At 42.5% G+C, this 18489-nt stretch overlaps 2 protein-coding genes and 1 long non-coding RNA gene across 23 annotated transcripts; 2 read left to right on the plus strand and 1 right to left on the minus strand.

The window, feature by feature from the left end:
• Positions 1–100: 100 nt before the first annotated feature.
• Positions 101–14436, plus strand: LOC6506042 (gastrula zinc finger protein XlCGF57.1). Of its 21 annotated transcripts, none has more exons than XM_032455558.2 (8): positions 308–446; positions 3873–4000; positions 5625–5687; positions 5815–7216; positions 9357–9524; positions 10087–10827; positions 11227–11439; positions 11515–14436. In XM_032455558.2, exons 4-8 carry the CDS (start codon positions 6055–6057, stop codon positions 12138–12140), a joined length of 2910 nt encoding a protein of 969 aa, XP_032311449.1. In that variant the 5' UTR covers positions 308–446; positions 3873–4000; positions 5625–5687; positions 5815–6054; the 3' UTR covers positions 12141–14436. The 21 variants fall into 21 exon arrangements, with proteins under 21 accessions (XP_032311460.1, XP_032311449.1, XP_032311462.1 ...); XM_044715974.1 differs by lacking the exon at positions 308–446 and adding an exon at positions 1719–1903 and having other exon boundaries at positions 5759–7216; XM_032455559.2 differs by lacking the exon at positions 308–446 and adding an exon at positions 1719–1903.
• LOC116656089 lies at positions 1262–1642 on the minus strand. Its single transcript, XR_004311109.2, has 2 exons — positions 1573–1642; positions 1262–1455 (listed from the first exon to the last, which is right to left on the minus strand). It is a non-coding gene; the product is annotated as an uncharacterized LOC116656089 (long non-coding RNA).
• Positions 14437–16152: 1716 nt separating the features above from the next.
• LOC6506043 lies at positions 16153–18360 on the plus strand. The gene is made up of 2 exons (XM_001965053.4): positions 16153–16557; positions 16624–18360. The coding sequence occupies exons 1-2, from the start codon at positions 16530–16532 to the stop codon at positions 17931–17933; spliced, it is 1338 nt and encodes a 445-aa protein (XP_001965089.1). The 5' UTR covers positions 16153–16529; the 3' UTR covers positions 17934–18360.
• The last annotated feature ends 129 nt before the right edge of the window (positions 18361–18489 follow it).

Consider the following 18489-nt stretch of genomic DNA (forward strand, 5'->3'; position numbering starts at 1 on the left):
AGATTCTCTTTTAAATAGAAAACTTTAAAAAAGTTTTAAAAAAAATTAACGGAATGGTAACTAGTTCCAAACGGATTTTAAAAGAGTGTTGTAAAATACCTTTCGAAGAATTTTTGAGTCAAGAATTTTTGTCGTTCGCTATCTGGTAACACTGTGAAAGTCAGCGAGTATTTGTAAGAACCATAAAATAAATGCACAAAGTGCTAAATTTCACGAAAATATGGGCAATTAAGTGCCTAAATAATAAACAAAATATATATGTGCCGTGTGTGCTCTTCAAATGGTTCCCCATTTCGTGGGTTAAATGAAATCTTCCAATTACTTCGGACCTCAGCGTAATTCGGATTCGGGAAAGGCGTCTCATGAGGACGCTGCTGCAACAAAAAAAAAAGGAGTGGTAGTTGGTAGCTTGCGGATAAAAAGCAACCAAACACCCAAACTTCCTGGTAAGTACAATTGGAAACACCCCATCCCACACCCGAATTGGCCAGTTGGAACCGGCAACATTTGTGTTAGAAATTTTTGCCGCCTTTTTTTTATGTGAAAAAGCAGAGCGAGTATCTATATCTGTATCTGCATGTTGCATTTGTATCTGTATCTTTTCGTATTCTCGTTTTATTATATTTTCGTTTACGTATTTTTTTTTTCACCAAAAATAAAGGGGCCGTTTAAACCCACAGTGGGTTGCTTTAAAATTTTAAAAAGGGGAAAAATTTATTGTTTTTTCTTTTTTTTTGATAAAATATAAATAGAGAAAAGAAGATAGTGAATTGCACTTGCTAAAAAAGCACATGGCTGGGCTGAAAATCTTATTCAATTGGCGAAGATGATTAATTTAAGAAAAAGACAACATTTTTATAAATCTTCTGAGTTAAATAATTTCTTAAACTTGTAGCTGCTTAGTTCTATTAGAACACAAATAAAAAACAACTCATTTTTTAATAATAATACAATTGTAAAAAAAAGGGTTTTATTGAGCCAAGAATTATCATAAGATCCCTTTTCTTCCTCTCTCATTCAAATACAACCTGACATTGAATAAGATTAATATAATAATTCTGCTCTCCGTGGGCAATAAGAACAGAACTCTGCAGATCTGTGGGGACCGGCTGGCGGATTTTGAACATGATCTGTGATTTCAGTTCATTTTTTTGTATTTCTGGCAACTCTGGCCCCCAAATGAACCGATAACACTTTTGGAGAACAAGAATCTTATCGAATTCTCGCTCCCCTTTCTCTTTCTCCTGTTAATATCTCTCTCCATTGCCACCTTAATGTTTATGATAGGATTTCAAAAAGTAGAGACCATGTACATAGTTTAAGGTTTTTGGGGCTGGGAAATTTCAGAGTCTATTACAGCACTGATTCCGGAAAAATTAAAGTTAGGATACAAAATCCGAATTGGGAGTTGGGGACTGATTGGTGGATAATTGGATGTTGACTGCCAATCATTTCCTATGGGGCGAATGGAAACACTGTTATGGCTTTTAGTTCGCAAAGTGCATGTTTAACGCAGGTGCGTGTAATTAATTAAAAATTGTATACTGAGGTTTAGCATCTAAATTGTTTTACTTTGTGTGTTTTTAAAAACCATCAGCTGACTTCCTGCTCGTTCTCCGCACAACCTCTCTCGACAGTGTGAGCAGTGTTGGAAAATATCAATCAGATTTGGTAGTTGCCAGACTGGCAACAAACAGCTAGAATTCTGGCTACTTTTTTTTGTATTTTGCGTCTTGCCTCTTCCGTTTTTCAGTTTGCTTTGCTCTCTCCACCGTTCACCACCGCCTCTCACCCGCGCGGCGTTTCGATTCTGATTTTATACTGCTGTTGCCCACACCGAACCTGACTCACACACACAGGCGGCGGAGACTACTACCACCACCACCATCATCTCGGCAATCAAGTAAATTTTCATATACTGGCGTCATAAGAACCATACTTTTAGCGCTTATAGAAACTGCAGTGCGCGATGTGTGCGGGGGCGAGGACCAAAGTGATGGTGCGGGGGGCGGGGGCCTGTATGGCCTATTGGAAACAATTGTGTTTATTTGTGAAATTCGCATGAAAAAAGAATAAGAAAAATATCAATCAAATGACTTTGCGGTCAACTTTGCTGTCGGAGTGTTGGTGCGAGAGTGTGTGTATGTGTGCGTACGTGTGAGTGCTGCGCACATCCACAGCCACAGAGTTCCCATTAACGTCATCATCGTGTCATTTTGTTTGCCTGGCGGAGGCAGGCAGGGAGGCGCAGGGTTGCATTTTGTTAAAACTTATTAACAAAAGCGTATAGCAGTGCCGCTGTAAACATAACTCTGCGAATCCGCGAATTCTCTTTGCTGCTGCTGCTACCTTACACCATATGCTAGAACCAAAAGTGCCGGATTGGACTTTCCACTCTGGTTTCCTTCGACTTTTCTTATTGTAATCGGACGGACGAGCTGTGCCTGCCGTGTGTTTTGTTAAACAATTATGAAATGCACACTAATTGGCTGTAATGAAAATGTGCCTCTCTCGGTGTATCTCATCTCCTGCCCTCCTCTCCTCTCCTTTCGTCTCGGTGACCGCTCTCTGGCCCGAAGTTTGAGCGACAACCAAACAAAATTAAAAATAAAAGCAAACCGCCAGCAGCGGCGGCAATAATTATAACTATAACTCGGGTTTCGGATCTCGGCATATAGAATGTGATGAGGAGATGTGAGCCAAAAAGCAAAACTTGCTTGTATCGACGCGTCGCGCCGCCTGTACTCGCTTCGTGCCACTCCCGCTCTTTCTCTCCCTCTCTCTCGCTCTATCTCTCTCTGTCTTTCGCTCATCCGTTCGCTGCTTTCATTTTTTGTCTCGCTCCGCTTTATTTTGTACTTACGCTTTGCGATTCAATTCGTTTTTATTGGTTTTCCGCTTTAGGCGGTTGGGAATGGGAATGGTACGTAGCGTCGTTCGTGCAAAACGGGTAGGATGGGGAAGGGGGTGGATCGGGATGGGGCACGGCGTTGTCGTTCAATGAATAATGAGAGACAATGTAAGGCGAAAAGAGCGCGAGAGAGCGAAACGAGAACAACAAAATAAAGCAAAAAGCGTACAAAAGTCCACGAAAAGCCGTGGGCAGAAGGGGATGAGAAGGAGAGGAGGAGAAGGAGGTGGCCCGCAAGCCGCAGAGTGGGAAAGCAAGAAAGATACAACTTTTTTTTTTCCCTGCTGGCAGCCAAAAGCAAAACGTGTAGAGAGAGAGAGCGGCAGGGGAGCCCCATGGGGAAGAGCGGAAGAGCCCCCCGTCTAGAATGTAGAAGACAAGACGAGCCGTCCGACCAGGCCAGAAAAGAGAAGAGAAGACAAGACAAGCAAACGAGCGATGCACGCACATACAGCTCTTCTAGATATAGATACAATTAATTTGATTTGTTAGCACCGGATCGACTCGACTGGGGAATAGGAATAGTTGGAAATGTAAAATTTGCAAACCCACCCCCCTCCCCTCTTCCTTTCTTATTATACCCATTCCAATTAGAGTTAGAATATTTTGTCTTCCATTTTTGCTCTGCATTCGACGCAGACGCAGCTTTCAATTATTTGCATGTGTCTGTGTGTGTGTGTGTGTGTGTGACTTTTGCATATATTGGCTGCAAATAAATTTTCGCTTGATTTGCTTTCGCCCCCTGTCCGTTGTCCGATACCCGTAGCCCGTTGCTCCGTCGTTCTATCCCTCCTGTGGCAGTGTTCGTGTTGTAGTTCGATGCAAAAGGGAAAAGGGGAAGACTGTACCGCGCGGGCCGTTTGAATATTTCGCGTAAACATAAACACCGCAAACAAACTGTTGCTCACTGGATTGGATATTGGTTATATTATTGTTGGCATGTCTCCGTTTCTGCTTGCAGGTGGCCCCCAAGGAACGTACGTCTATATCTGGTTGCATATGTATATAAATATATTTTAAAAGTCCGCTTCTGGCGAGCCCCAGAATAAAAGGCAACACACAATCGGGCCAAAACGAAGACTACATGAGGTAAGTGATTTCAATTGCGCTCTTACATCACTTACAGGGTGACTTTACGGACGCAAAAAGGGTTATTCAACCCCATTTGAATTCATTATTTTATTCCGCCATATGGTTCATTGTTTGTCACCGTATTATTGTAGTTTTAATCCTTTATGAGGATATTAGAGGTGGAGAATCACAGATGCATTTTCAAAAACAATTGTTTTTAAAAGAATTCAAAATAATAGATGTTCTAATTCTTTCTATAAATATAAATTATTTAAATCCTTGAAAAGGTTCAAACCTTTCTCAACATATTTTTCTCAGTGTAGACTATTGTAACTAGATTGTTTCATTTGTTAGCCCTGCTCGAGTTACAGTTAGTTTCGAGGAGGCTTCTGGGGTCACCCTGTTTGTAGATTGGGCCATTTGTCTTCCTTTTTGTGCTTGGCTTCATCGGCATTTTACATGTCCAAACACGCCCACTTTTATTTATTTAGTTTTCCGGGCTAGGAAATCCCAGTTGCTCGAGTAGCTCACACACGCACACATATGCGTAAAAAGATAAAAGATATTTGTGTATATTCCTACCTCACCACATTAAAAGTGGCGCCCTTTTCCGTGTCCTTTTCTGCCGCTCTGCTCTCATCTCCGTTTGCTGAATTATTTGCTCAAAAAAAAACAAGCAAGATGAGAGGAGAGAACAAAAGGGGAGCTCACACCCATCCCTGTTACTCACTTGCCCGCTTAGCCCGTAAGCTGTAACTGTAAAGCGCTTAGCAAAGGGACAAAACCAGGACCTATACAAACACTCCTCTTCTCTACACACTCCTCTCCCGCTCATGCGCGCGCCCTTCCTGGTGCTCTTTCCTGGTATTATTTGCTGCTCCCCTTTGGACACCCCCCTCCCTTAGATCCATCTTTAATTCGCAGCTCAGTTTTTCTTGCACGCACACACTTACGCGATGTGCCTTTAATCGATTTGTACTTCTTGATATTTACATCAGCTCCACCACCACCACCACCCCCTGGGCCAATGCCACTCCTACTCTGCCCCACCTCTCACCTCTCTATTTTGTTAGTATTTGTATGTGTGTGTGTTACCTCTCTCTCTCTCTGATACTCTGATTGGATATCTAAATCCTGGATCCTATCCCATCCCTCCCTCCCTCTCCGGCTGAGCCTCAAATCTCCAGCTCTCCACTCCCCTTTTCTGTCCCGTTTTCGTTCGTTTTTGCCATTTACAATTTATATAAAGTTATTTCATTGTGCTTCCTCTGTTTCATACTTCTTCCGCTTCTCCTGCTGATGAAGACATAGCAATGTGGGTGTGGAGTGTGGGGTGTGGATTAAGAATGGGGGGCTTGCGGCTCTCGCTAATGGCCAATTTATATCACTTTTAATGCCCAGCAGCAAAATCAATAAAATGCTGCTGGGCAGCCCGACATCTTTTTACATAAATTAGTCTTGGGTGATGATTGTTTGTTGTTCAAGTGTGTGTGTGTGTTTAGGAGTGGGTGTGAAAGCTCAACTGTACTTGCATAATTTAGTATATACACATATGACACTCGCACTTTTCAATCACCTTTTGCATCTCTTAGTTACAATACTTGTAGTAGTCCTTTCACTAAATATCCTTTTCTATTTCCAGGTAATCTGCAATGGAACTATAGGAGAGCAGCAGTAGAAGTAGCAGCAAGTCACAATTTCAATGGTAAATGTCCCCCATCAGCGTGGAATAAACAAAAAAAAATATAAAATTTATGACCAATTATATTTGAGCAGCCAGTGATTAAGTGACACCTCCACCACCTTCCACTTGCATTTTTTGTTTGTTGTAGCCACGTTCAGCGAAAGCAGTCGACAACAGCAACAACAGCAATATGTAGGCGCCCCAACACCAACATCAAAATACAACCAACAACAACAACAGCAGCAACAACAACAACTACCAACAACCCCCAACAACACCCCACAAAATAAATAGAAAAAAAAAAAACAAACAAAAATAAAACTTTAAGATAATAATAGACATCAGGGACCGAGAAACGCCACTACGCCATCCGGATCCTGAGACAAGAATGCAACACGTGAGCGCTGCCAGCTCGGTGCCATCGGTAGTAGCCCCCGTAGTGACCACTGGTGGTACAACGATCACCTTGGGCGGACCCCCACACACGCTCCCCAAATCGGAGCACAAAGACGATGGCAAGCCGCCGCACGGCTTGGAGATGTACAAGGTCAATATCGAGGACATCTCACAGCTCTTCACCTACCACGAAGTTTTTGGCAAAATCCACGGCGATGTTGTGAATCATCAATTGGCGGCTGCCCATGGTGGCCAGTTACCGCCCCCGCCGCCACTACCGCCGCAGGCCACCAGTCATGCGGCGAGTGCGGCGGCCGCAGCAGCGGCAGCATCCACAAATAATGCCGCTGTGGCGGCAGTAATGGCCTCCGCCAATGCAGCGGCGGCAGCAGCAGCAGCCGCATCGGCAGCGGGAGGCGGCGGGGGACTACCGCCAGCTACCAGCGGAAATGGTGGCCAAGTGACTGTGACGACGACGAGCAGCTCGACGGCCAGTAGCAGCGGCGGCGCTGGAAGTACTACCAGCGGCACTACGACCACGGCGGGTGAGTTGCTAATGCCTAAAATGGAGGGAGGCATACATAACGTGGACGGCAGCGGCGGCGGCGGGCAGTCGAACGTGGCGCTGGCGCCGGACGGTACGCCGATTGCGACGGGGACGCACGTTTGCGACATTTGCGGCAAGATGTTCCAGTTCCGGTACCAGCTGATCGTACACCGGCGCTATCACAGCGAACGTAAACCGTTTATGTGCCAGGTGTGCGGTCAGGGCTTCACAACGTCCCAGGATTTGACCCGCCACGGCAAGATACATATTGGCGGTCCGATGTTCACCTGTATCGTGTGCTTTAATGTTTTTGCTAACAACACGAGTCTGGAGCGGCACATGAAACGGCACTCGACGGACAAACCGTTCGCCTGCACCATTTGCCAAAAGACATTTGCCCGAAAAGAGCATCTGGACAATCACTTTCGGTCGCATACGGGCGAAACGCCATTCCGTTGCCAGTACTGCGCCAAGACGTTTACGCGCAAGGAGCACATGGTCAACCATGTGCGCAAACACACGGGTGAGACGCCACATCGTTGCGATATTTGTAAGAAGTCCTTTACGCGCAAGGAACACTATGTTAACCACTACATGTGGCACACTGGTGAGTGTGATTGATTGGTGGGGGCGGACAATGCGAGCGGCGAGCGCCAAAAAAACTTTTTAAATATATAGAAAACAGAAACCATAAAAGACAGATCAGAATCTCTCAAATCTCAAATCTCAAAAAAAAAAATCTCAAAAACCAAAAATACCAGACCAAAATTCTATCCATAGAGTACAAGAACAACAACAACAGCCATCACCACATCACACCAACCAACCAACCAACCAAGAACCAAATCAAAAATCAACCAAACCAACCAAATCAATCAAACAAAAAAAAAAAAAAAAAATATTGACTACCAAGCACCGCAAAAAAAAAATATTAAATATTTTTAAACTTCATCGTGCGTCCTACGTCTTCTTCCCCCCACTCTCTCTCTCATTCACTTCTATCTTGCTCATATCGCTTATAATTCTACCCGCCAACTCCCACAGTCCCCCCCGCCCACAGAGAGAAAAAATTTCACCACAATAGGTTCACAATTAGTTCCTTAAAAAACAGATTTTTGAATTAAAATTTTTAATATTTTTCCTTAGTATGGAATAAAATATAAATGGTTGTAGAGTTTAAAAAAAATATATATTATCACTTCATATCAATGATAAATTTTCCATTTTTAAGTGAAATTAAAATCGAACTAATGGCTTTTTTCAGAAATTCCATAATATTTTTGTATTATTTTAGAACTCAAGAATAGTCAAGTTTCTGAATATTTTTTTCTCTGTGTCACCACTAACGCTTAAAGCGGAGCTCGCTCATCTCCAAAGTTTGCTAAGCCCGTTAATCCCGCTACAAAAAAAAAAAAAAAAAAAAAAAACAAAATAAAAACAAGAAAGAACACGCTCACTCGCTCATACCGCTCCATTTCCCCCCAACCATGATCTCTGCATCACACATCCTTACATCACCAAAACAAAAAAAACCAAAAACAAATCTCATGCTCACCACATGCACCACCACCACTTCCAAGACATCTCATTCCAGTGCTCTCGCTCCACTCCATCACTCTCCACCAATGTCCAATTCCAATCCTTTACTCCTGATTCGAATTATATAATGCCTGTATAACTTTGTCTACGCTCTCTCTGCTGTCAAAAAAAAAAAGAAAAGAAAAGAAAACAAAAACAGGGTGCCCAAAGAAAGCAAAAAGAAAAGAATAGAAATGTAAAAAGTTCGTTGTTGCTGCTTGTCGATTGCCAACGTCTCTGTGTAACTGCGACATTAACATCCATAACTACACACACACACAGCAATTGGAACACACACAACACGAAGTACACACAACACACAGTTTGAAGTTCACCTGCATAAGAACCTGCTATGTAGGGATCCTTGTCTCAAGCTTTTTTGGCCAAAAAAAAAAAATGAAATTCTATTTGTTATTATATCCTGAAGCATTCTGAAGATCAGCATTGAGTAGAAGCAGAGTTGACAGGCAAAAAAAAACATACACACACATCACCATACATCCAATGAACATCCACATACAATCCACACCACACACCACATCTGACACCACGCCCACCACGTCCATATGCCCGAGCCAGCAGCCTCCGTTCGCTTCGTTCGTTCGAAACCACAACGCAAGCCACGGCCAGTTTCACACCAAAAAAAAAAAACAGAAAATTTAATTAAACGATGAGGAAGAAGTACCATACTATACCACCACCCACCCATCCACCCAAGCAGCCACCCACCCACAGCCAACCACCACCACCAAAAAAAAAAAAAAAAGATAACACTGAGCGGTGCGCGATGGGTCGGTCGGTGGTCGGTATATCAAAATTTTGTTTTTTCTTTGATTTGCCATCAATAGATTGATTCTGAGACAATGTTCTAAAAATATAATCAAATCGATTCGAAGACACTTTGTAATTAATATTTAATTTTCATAATTTTATTTTATCGATTTGATATATTTTAAAAACAGTCCTCATTTTAATTGGATTTTAATTGGGTTAATCTTTAATCAAATCGAGGAAAAAAGAAAATGCTTGCGCTTACGATAACGATAACGATAACGAATGCGATCTTGTCTCGTCGAACGAGATCGAACGCAATTCCCCGTTTATACAACAATTCCTTTCTCTTCTGCTCTGCTACCCTCTCCCACAAAACAAAAAAATAAAAAATCCAGGTCAAACCCCCCATCAGTGCGATGTCTGCGGCAAGAAATACACGCGCAAGGAGCACCTAGCCAACCATATGCGCTCCCACACCAACGAGACGCCGTTCCGTTGCGAGATCTGCGGCAAGAGCTTTAGCCGCAAGGAGCACTTCACCAACCACATACTCTGGCATACAGGTAAAGAGACAAAACGAATCGTTCACCCGAATCACAACCAGTTCCTGAAACCAAAAAACACCGATCCTGTACAGGAATATGTCCTCCAACACCACCACCGCAACACACAATCGTTCCAAATAAAGACACTTGGCAGTGACATTGGGGCTCAAGCAGCGACAACGAACTCTTGTAGGTTAGAGAAGTAGGTTACTGTCCTCCAGAAATCACTAGAGACTAGGTGTTTGTTCAGTAAACATAACTTCTATGTCTAATATTGACTTAAAATAAGACTAGAATCAGATGTCAGCTGTTTTCAAATAATTAAGCAAATAAAACAAAGTAATCTGTTTAAAGATATAGATTTAAAAGATGAATATGTGATATCTATGATAAGAATTATAATTGGAGAACAGTAGCTATCACTTGAGCTCCATGACATGCCATGTGTCCACTGCCCATTCCACAGTTATGATATCCCCCCACAATCACAGACTACAGACTTCAGACTTCAGAGTTAACTTTGACGACGATTACTAATCTCTAAAAAATTTTCTTGCTCTCGAATCATTTGCCACGCAAGCAGGCGAGACGCCGCACCGGTGCGACTTCTGCTCCAAGACGTTTACGCGCAAGGAACACTTGCTCAACCACGTGCGCCAGCACACGGGAGAGTCGCCGCACCGCTGCTCCTACTGCATGAAGACGTTCACGCGCAAGGAGCACCTGGTCAACCACATCCGGCAGCACACGGGTGAGACACCGTTCAAGTGCACCTACTGCACGAAAGCGTTTACGCGCAAAGATCACATGGTTAATCATGTACGGCAACATACAGGCGAGTCGCCGCACAAGTGCACATACTGCACCAAGACGTTCACGCGCAAGGAGCATTTGACGAATCATGTGCGCCAGCATACGGGCGACTCCCCGCATCGCTGCTCCTACTGCAAGAAGACCTTTACGCGCAAGGAGCATTTGACGAATCATGTGCGCCTGCACACGGGCGACTCGCCGCACAAGTGCGAGTACTGCCAGAAGACGTTCACGCGGAAGGAGCACCTCAACAACCATATGCGCCAGCACTCTAGCGACAATCCGCACTGCTGCAATGTCTGCAACAAGCCATTCACGCGCAAGGAACACCTGATCAACCACATGTCCCGATGCCACACCGGCGACCGGCCCTTCACCTGCGACACATGCGGCAAGTCGTTCCCATTGAAGGGTAATCTGCTCTTCCACCAGCGCAGCCATACCAAGGGCCAGGAGATGGAGCGACCCTTTGCCTGTGAGAAGTGCCCCAAGAACTTTATCTGCAAGGGTAAGTACGCTAATGATTGCATGTTGTGAGGTCGCTCTGCTGTGCGTTGCACGAGTGGAGGCACGCGTGTCGTGGCGTCAGCATAGTGTCCCATACACCCGATCCAGTTCCAGTTCCACATCCAATTTCAGGAGCCCCACCCCCTTCGCCCGAACCTTTCCTGTATTTCAGCTACTGTTACGGGGATCGCTCTCATGGTTTGGTCGTAAAATTTAAATTATTATTTAATTTTAATATTTAATAAACTTAATCGATTTTTTTCCATCAAACATTATAAGAAGAACGAGTGTACGTACGTGAGAGCGACCCCCTGATATGAACCCGAGAAGTTTTCGAAATTTTAAATCCCCCCACATCCGAGATCAGATCTTCATGTCGCTTCCATTGTCCGTTTCGCAGGTCACTTGGTCTCGCATATGCGCTCCCATTCGGGCGAGAAACCGCACGCGTGCACTCTGTGCAGCAAGGCGTTCGTCGAGCGCGGCAATTTGAAGCGCCACATGAAGATGAATCACCCGGATGCTATGATGCCGCCACCACCCGTGCATCCGCATCCACAAATACCGGCTGGTGTGCTGACGCAAGTCAAGCAGGAGGTGAAACCGATCATAAGTGAGTCGGCGACACATTCCCAACTCGTGAACAAGTCGTCTAACTCATCAGGCACCACTCTACCTACCATTTCAGTTCCCCACCACTCGGCGGCGACGACCACGATGCACACCATCCAGCAGATAACGGCTGGAGCTGCAACGCAATTGACACCGGGTCTCGTGCCGCTGGTCACCTCGACGCTCATCTCGCATAACCCACAATCGCAAAAGCAGCAAGCAGCCGCCGCAGCGGTTGCCCAGCAACAAGCCGCAGCTGCAGCTGCCGCCCAACAGCAGGCAGCCCAGCAACAGGCAGCAGCGGCCCATCAGCAACACCAGCAGCAAGTGGCCGCCGCCCATCAGCAGCAACAGCAGGCGGCTGCTGTCCAGGCAGCTCACCAACAACAGCAGCAACAGCTCCAGCAGCAGCAGCAATTGCTGCAGCTTTCCATTCAACAGGCGGCGCATCACCATCAACAGGAGCAGCATCGCCAACAGCAGCAACAACAACAGCAGCAGCAACACCAGCAGCAGCAACAACAGCAACAGCACCATCAGCAACAGCAAGGCCATCCACAGGCACCACCGCCGCAGCAGCAACAGCAGCCACCGCCGCAGGTTCCGATTGCATTGATAAGTGATCCAAGCGCTCTGGCACGTGCCGCCATGCAGCTGCAACATTTGCCGGCGAATGTGGAGCAACATCCGGTTGTTTACTAACAGTAGCCTCTCCTGCACGGCTACACGCCCACCACAGCCCACGTGAGCAGCACCACCAGCACCGCCCCAGCAGCAGCCACAGCGGCCTGGTGAGGTGCCACCAGCCATCAGTGAGCTACAGAGTGCTAGTTAGTGAGCCGGGCTGAAACCGATATCTCTATGTAGTAGGACCCATAACAAGCACACCCCATTTAAGCAGATAGTTGTATGTACAATAGTTTTAGCAACGCGCTGGTTACGCTTCTCTGTGCCCCGATAGAAACAGAGCATTCAGGGGGAACTGTGGTGGATCCAAATTCGTTGAGGGGATGGCAAGTAACAAGTAATCTTGTAAGGATTCTGAGTAATTTTTCGTTGGAAACTACAAGTCCAGTTAATTTTGAACTTTAAAGATCACATAATTCTTTTAATATATATTTTTTATTTATAAATATTTGATTTTAGTAACAATCGAGTTAACAAAGATGTTTTACATTTTTTTTATTTGTGTTCTCTTTTAAATCTTTGTCACTTTTAAACATTTTTTTAAGATGTAAACTTTTTGCAGGAGTAGAAGCTAGGGAAAAATTACCCAGAATCACATGATTACTTTTACGGATTACGGATTTTGTAATCCTTTCTCTGCCCCCCAAATACAGAGCACCCACCACATATAGAAAGTGTTATTGCAGATTCTGCTCTGCATTCTCCCCAGTGCAATACATTCTTCCTCACTTCCGAAACTCTTCTACTAGTCTGCCGCCAGCTTTAACGTGCAATACGAATCATCTCATAGTTTTTCTCACGATATTGGTATCTCTTCTTGTGTATTCTAATTGCTTTTTGGACGCTTAGCGTACAATTAATTTGTTCACGTGCTTTCAACATTTCTGAAATGTGTGCCAGGCGGTGCGTCTAGGTCTATGGGATGAGGGCCCATCAATTAGCTGTGCTAAGTGGCCCAACCTATGGAGGCGTTCATCATCGACTCTTATACCGAATCTTTGCGCCAGACATTTCAAGGTAGGGGGTTAGGGTTATGTGGTCGTAACCAGCAGTAGCGTATATCATCTTGTATTTTAATTGTGTTTCGACTAAGTTATACTTATGATTATATCCATTCAGAGCGACATTCATAGAAAACATCCTCATCATACATGAACATATGCAAATGTGCATAGACATACGATTATATATAAACATACAATATAGTTTGTAAATAATACGCAACAAGACCCTTGGAAATCTATCGAAAATCTATCACAATTGTATTATTTTTGCATTTTCCAAGGTGGCTGCTAATCATGGATAAAACACGGATAAAAAAAAAAACAAACAAAAACACTTACATATATTGGCCAAATGTGGCCCCTAACCCAGTTTAGAAACGTCATTCTATAATGATTATGAGAAATGCGTATCGACATGCAGATATATATATATATATATATACACGACAGCGGAAAGCTAAAATATAACAGAAAATAACTAACAAGATAAATAAGAAAGGGATTATTACAACACAAACAACAAGAAGAAGAAATAAAAAACAAAATTATTATATTTAATGTTAGTTGAACTACTAAAAATAGTAATTGCGCAAGCAAATCGAGATGATGGATTAAAGGAAGGCAGCGCCTTAAGGCGGGAGAGAGTAGTTTTAGTTGGGCCCGTACCGCCCAATAATTATGATTACACTTACGATTAAAATTACGATTATGATATATGAAATACTAAACCTATAACAACAAGTTATTACCCCACTATTAAAGTTAACAAACCAACAACAACCCTTACATATACATAAATATATATATATATATATATATATATATATATATATATATTACGACTAGGCACAACTCTAAAATTAATATAACCCTTAACTGTGCTTATGTTGAAAACAACAAACAACAAGAACAAGTTACAGCCGTAATAAAAATAATTAAAAAAAGCGAATCGATTAATGAAAACGCCCCAAGCGCCACAAGCAACAACATATCTGCTTTAAATTTTACAAAAAAAAAAAAAAAAACAAAATGAAAAAAGAAAACTAAAAAAAAAATGTACCAACATATGAAAGATGAGTCAAAGTTTATTAATTTAATTTAATGAAAGAAAAAAAAACAACACGTACACAGACAGACAGACACTCACACAAACAAACACTTTATGCTTCCTTTAAATGCAACATTTTATACATTTAATTTTCAACGATTAAATGCTTAAAAACAATTTTAATTTAATTTAAAAAATGTAATTGTACACGAATAAACGAAAAATGTAAAACTGTTCGTTTGACCATTTAAAGACACGACTTGGGTTTATTTAATTTAATTTTATTTGATTTTTTAATTAATTTCACGTACGTATTGGCAGCTAAGTGGAAAGTTTTTAAATACACTAAGAATGCAGGGAACAATTGAAAATTGTAATAAATAACCAACTCATTTAAGAAAGATTCAATATTCAAGTGAAACAATTTTGCTTTCGTCACTAAGAAAAATTAATAATTTTGGAGAAATAATAACACTAAAAAACCACACACACACAACACACAAGCGTCTATAATTATGTAGTTGTTTAATCCGTGTTAGTTTTCGGTGTTTTTGGATTTTTGGTGATGTGTATAGAGCGCAGTATGTAGAATTCAAATAGAGATATATATTGTACGATTATTAACTAATATATAACGGATATGTATGTGTAGAATGCGAAGGCAATTTTAAGTACCGATTCGAAGTAATTCAATTGTGTTGCAATATATTAAAGAGAGAAAAACCAACAAGACGAAGGCTCCAAATTGTTTATTTGTAAGTTGCGCCGGAGTGCATGGAGTGAGAATATAAGTAATTTTCACAACACACCCCCTTCCCAAAAAAACACACACATTATTATCACAAACGAGCATTAACTTTAAAAAAAAAAAAGAAAACAGCAGGCTGGGACAGCGCTGAAAATGTTTCCTAACGCAGCGTTAACAAGGATTGATTGAAACAGGAGAGATGATGTCGAAGCAAACGCTTGGAATGGCCCCAATTAACATATACATTAAATGCAACAAACAAACAGTAACAATACTAAATAGAAACAATAATGTACTATAAAGCAGATACAATACAACACTATATATACCTACAATATATGCCTATACGACAGAAATTGGACAACAAATGAAAAGCATATAAATATATATATATATATTATATATAGTCTATATTGTACAAGTTACGAGTAAAATGTAATTAAAATTGATGACGTAGTAAGCACTAAACAAAACAAATAAATGAGCAGCAAACAACGCGCAGCATAAGCATGAAAAATGAAGTCAAAATACATTTTTTCCAACCATTTTCAGATTTGGAATGTTACAGATGATGGGTATATTATACAGTTGCGAAAAAAATAATACCACCACTACGTTACATTTCCATTTTTATTTAAATAAAATGTTAATGGTGGTGCTATTTTATTCAAACAACATTTTTTTTATGTAGGTTACTCAAATTCTTAATTTAATTTTTTTCTTTTAATATTTTACTAAAAACGACCGTAGGTAGGTCCTATACACTGGATTAAAACTATTATGGATGAATACGCCAATGTGGATATCTTGCAAACTGTAATGTTACCCTTCGCAGAGGATGAAATGCCTCTAGTTTGGGTCTTCCAGCAGGATAACGACCCGAAACATTCAATCAAAAAGGCAAAGGAGTGGTTCTCCCAAAATTAAAGTTAAAGTTTTGGAGTTGTCTGCGCAGTCGCCGGATCTAAATCCGATAGAGAATCTGTGGTCCGACGTTAAGAAGGCAGTTGCTGACACCCAACCATCGACTATAGATTGCCTTTGGGGTGTTATTAAGGAGTCATGGACATGGACAGGAGTCATAATATACCCAAAAAACGCTGCCAGGACTTGGTCGATTTAATGCCAAGACGATGTGCAGGTTTTTTAGCCAACAAATCCTTGAATATCCACTTTTTATCTATTGACTATAAAAAATTGAAAATAGTTTTCTATTATTATGTTTGTAAATCAATGTTTATTATATTATTTTTTTTTTAAATTCGTTACCGACAAATTTTGTTTAAAATCAATATTTTATATTTCAATTTTTAAAAACAACAAATATTTCATATTAATAATCGAAAATAATGCAAATTATGTTTTGAAAAATAATATAGCACAGTTTTGTGCTGATTCTGTAAACACCCATTTGTCCTTCGGAAACTATCGCTTAGGTTGATCATCTCTATCATTGATCTCGAGTGTAGGTAGCGCGAATTTCGCCCGTTTTGCCTGGAAAACCACCCCTTAATGACCTTCCGTCTAGGTAGCGATCATCTGGCCATGGCAACAGCGTAATTTTCGTCAGTATTATAATTTCAACGTAAGTGACAACTACACGGATGACGTCAACAACAGATAGAGACACAGGTAAACCGAATAAATAAACACATCTGTGAGTGGCCTTGAATACCTTCGTCCCCCCACCCATTGCAGCACCCACTGTGACTTCGCTCCTGCAGCTGAACGACGATGTCCTGGCACTGATCATCCGCCAGCTGAATGTGTTCCAGCAGTATGAGATCGGCAGGTTGAATCGACGGCTGGAGAGCGTTGTCCAAACCATCTGGAGGACCCGAGTGCGCAGCGTTGTCCTGCAGGATGAGATGTTCCGACGGTCAACTGCTACCAATGCACGATTCTTAGCCTTTATTCTGGCATTGGTTCCTCACATGCAGCGCATGTGCTGCCAGGAACTGGACGTTCGGAAATTGCGACTGTTGAGTAGCCAAAATCTCGACAGGATCACGCACTTGGAGTGGCTGGGGGACAGCAATCGCCGCGGACGAGTTCGATTTGTGGACGAGGATGTTCGCCTTATAGGCCGGGTCTTCCCGAAATTAAGAAGGCTCAAATTGAGGAATTGCCAAATCACTGGAAAATATTTATGCGACCTGGAGCAGCTGAGCGAACTGTGCCTGGACGACTGCCAGTTCCTGGAGTCACATCACTTCCGAGATCTCTTCCGGCAGCTGCGCCTGCGCAAGTTCGACATAATGGAGGACTGCGACGAGGTCAACTGCTGTGACCTGGTCGATCTTCACCTGTGCCCCACACTGGAACACATCAAGATAGCCGACTACCACCTGTGCATGGAGTCGGACATTACGCAGCAACTCCTCCGGCTGCCACGTCTCCAGAAGCTGTCGATTTACTCCAAAAACTTTGTCTTTGATGTCCTGGCGCGCATAGCACGTCCCGCAAATTCGCCAGCAAGAGCAGCTACATTGATTGAGGGCTTTCGCTTCAGCGGTGTACTCCATGATTATGGAAGATTTTTCCAGGAACTGGCCAACCTGCGTCAGCTGAAACGACTGGAGCTCCATGGCCAGTCGGATGATGAGGGCGATGGGCAGGGACTACAGGTCTTGGGGGATCAGATCTTGAGTCAGCTATCCAATCAATTAACCAGTCTCACCGAACTCCGTTTGTGTGGCTACCAGTTGGAGAGTCCTTCGGGTGTGCTGGAATTCGTGACCAAGTGTCGTCAACTGAAGATCCTGGACGTGACTCGCTCCCGTTGTCATGGCGAGCTGTTTGTCTGGCGTTGTCTGGGCATTCTGTCCAAGCAACGGTGGCGGGCAGAGCCGCTGGAGTTGTGGATCCGGCAGAGCGACATCAAGTCAGATATAGTCCACAGTCCGCGGTGCCTGGACAGTGTCAGGCTGCTCCGAATCGACGCAAAACAGATCGGACCTAGTCTAGACTGCAAGTCCGGGGTGTTAAAGTTCATCTTCGTTCGGTGATGCATCGTTCAGATTGTGAATGGGGTAATCAACTGCCCATTGATGTGCCTCGCGAGCCCTGCGGGCCTGATAACACCCGTTTATGAACTCAAGACTGAATACCCGAATACCCTTCATCAAAGACCCCGCTGATATAGAAGTTTTAAACAATAATTTAGTCGAGATATTTTTAAAAATTAACCAATAGGTGCCAAAAAAAAAGTTATGTATTCCTATACCCACAAAATAATAAAGTAAAATGTATGTATTACTTAATCGAATGTTACAATCATGATTACACTTACCAACAAGATCAAAGGTGTTTAGTGGATTTAAGGGTCGCAATCTTTTGCAAACAAAATAATGAGTGTAAATAATTAAAACTAAACTAATTAAATTTTCCAGGAATCGGCATTTCTTTCGAGCTGTCATAATAGAAACTGATTGAAGTCATAGATCGGATTTATAAAAAAAAACTACTGACGAAATGCATTTTTTTTGTAAGACTGCGATACTTATCACCACGAGGCATCGAGAATTGGGGCAAGAGATTAGAAATTGGGGTATAAAAAATATT

This window comes from Drosophila ananassae, chromosome 3R (genome assembly GCF_017639315.1).
Source record: "Drosophila ananassae strain 14024-0371.13 chromosome 3R, ASM1763931v2, whole genome shotgun sequence".
NCBI classification, from domain to species: domain Eukaryota; kingdom Metazoa; phylum Arthropoda; class Insecta; order Diptera; family Drosophilidae; genus Drosophila; species Drosophila ananassae.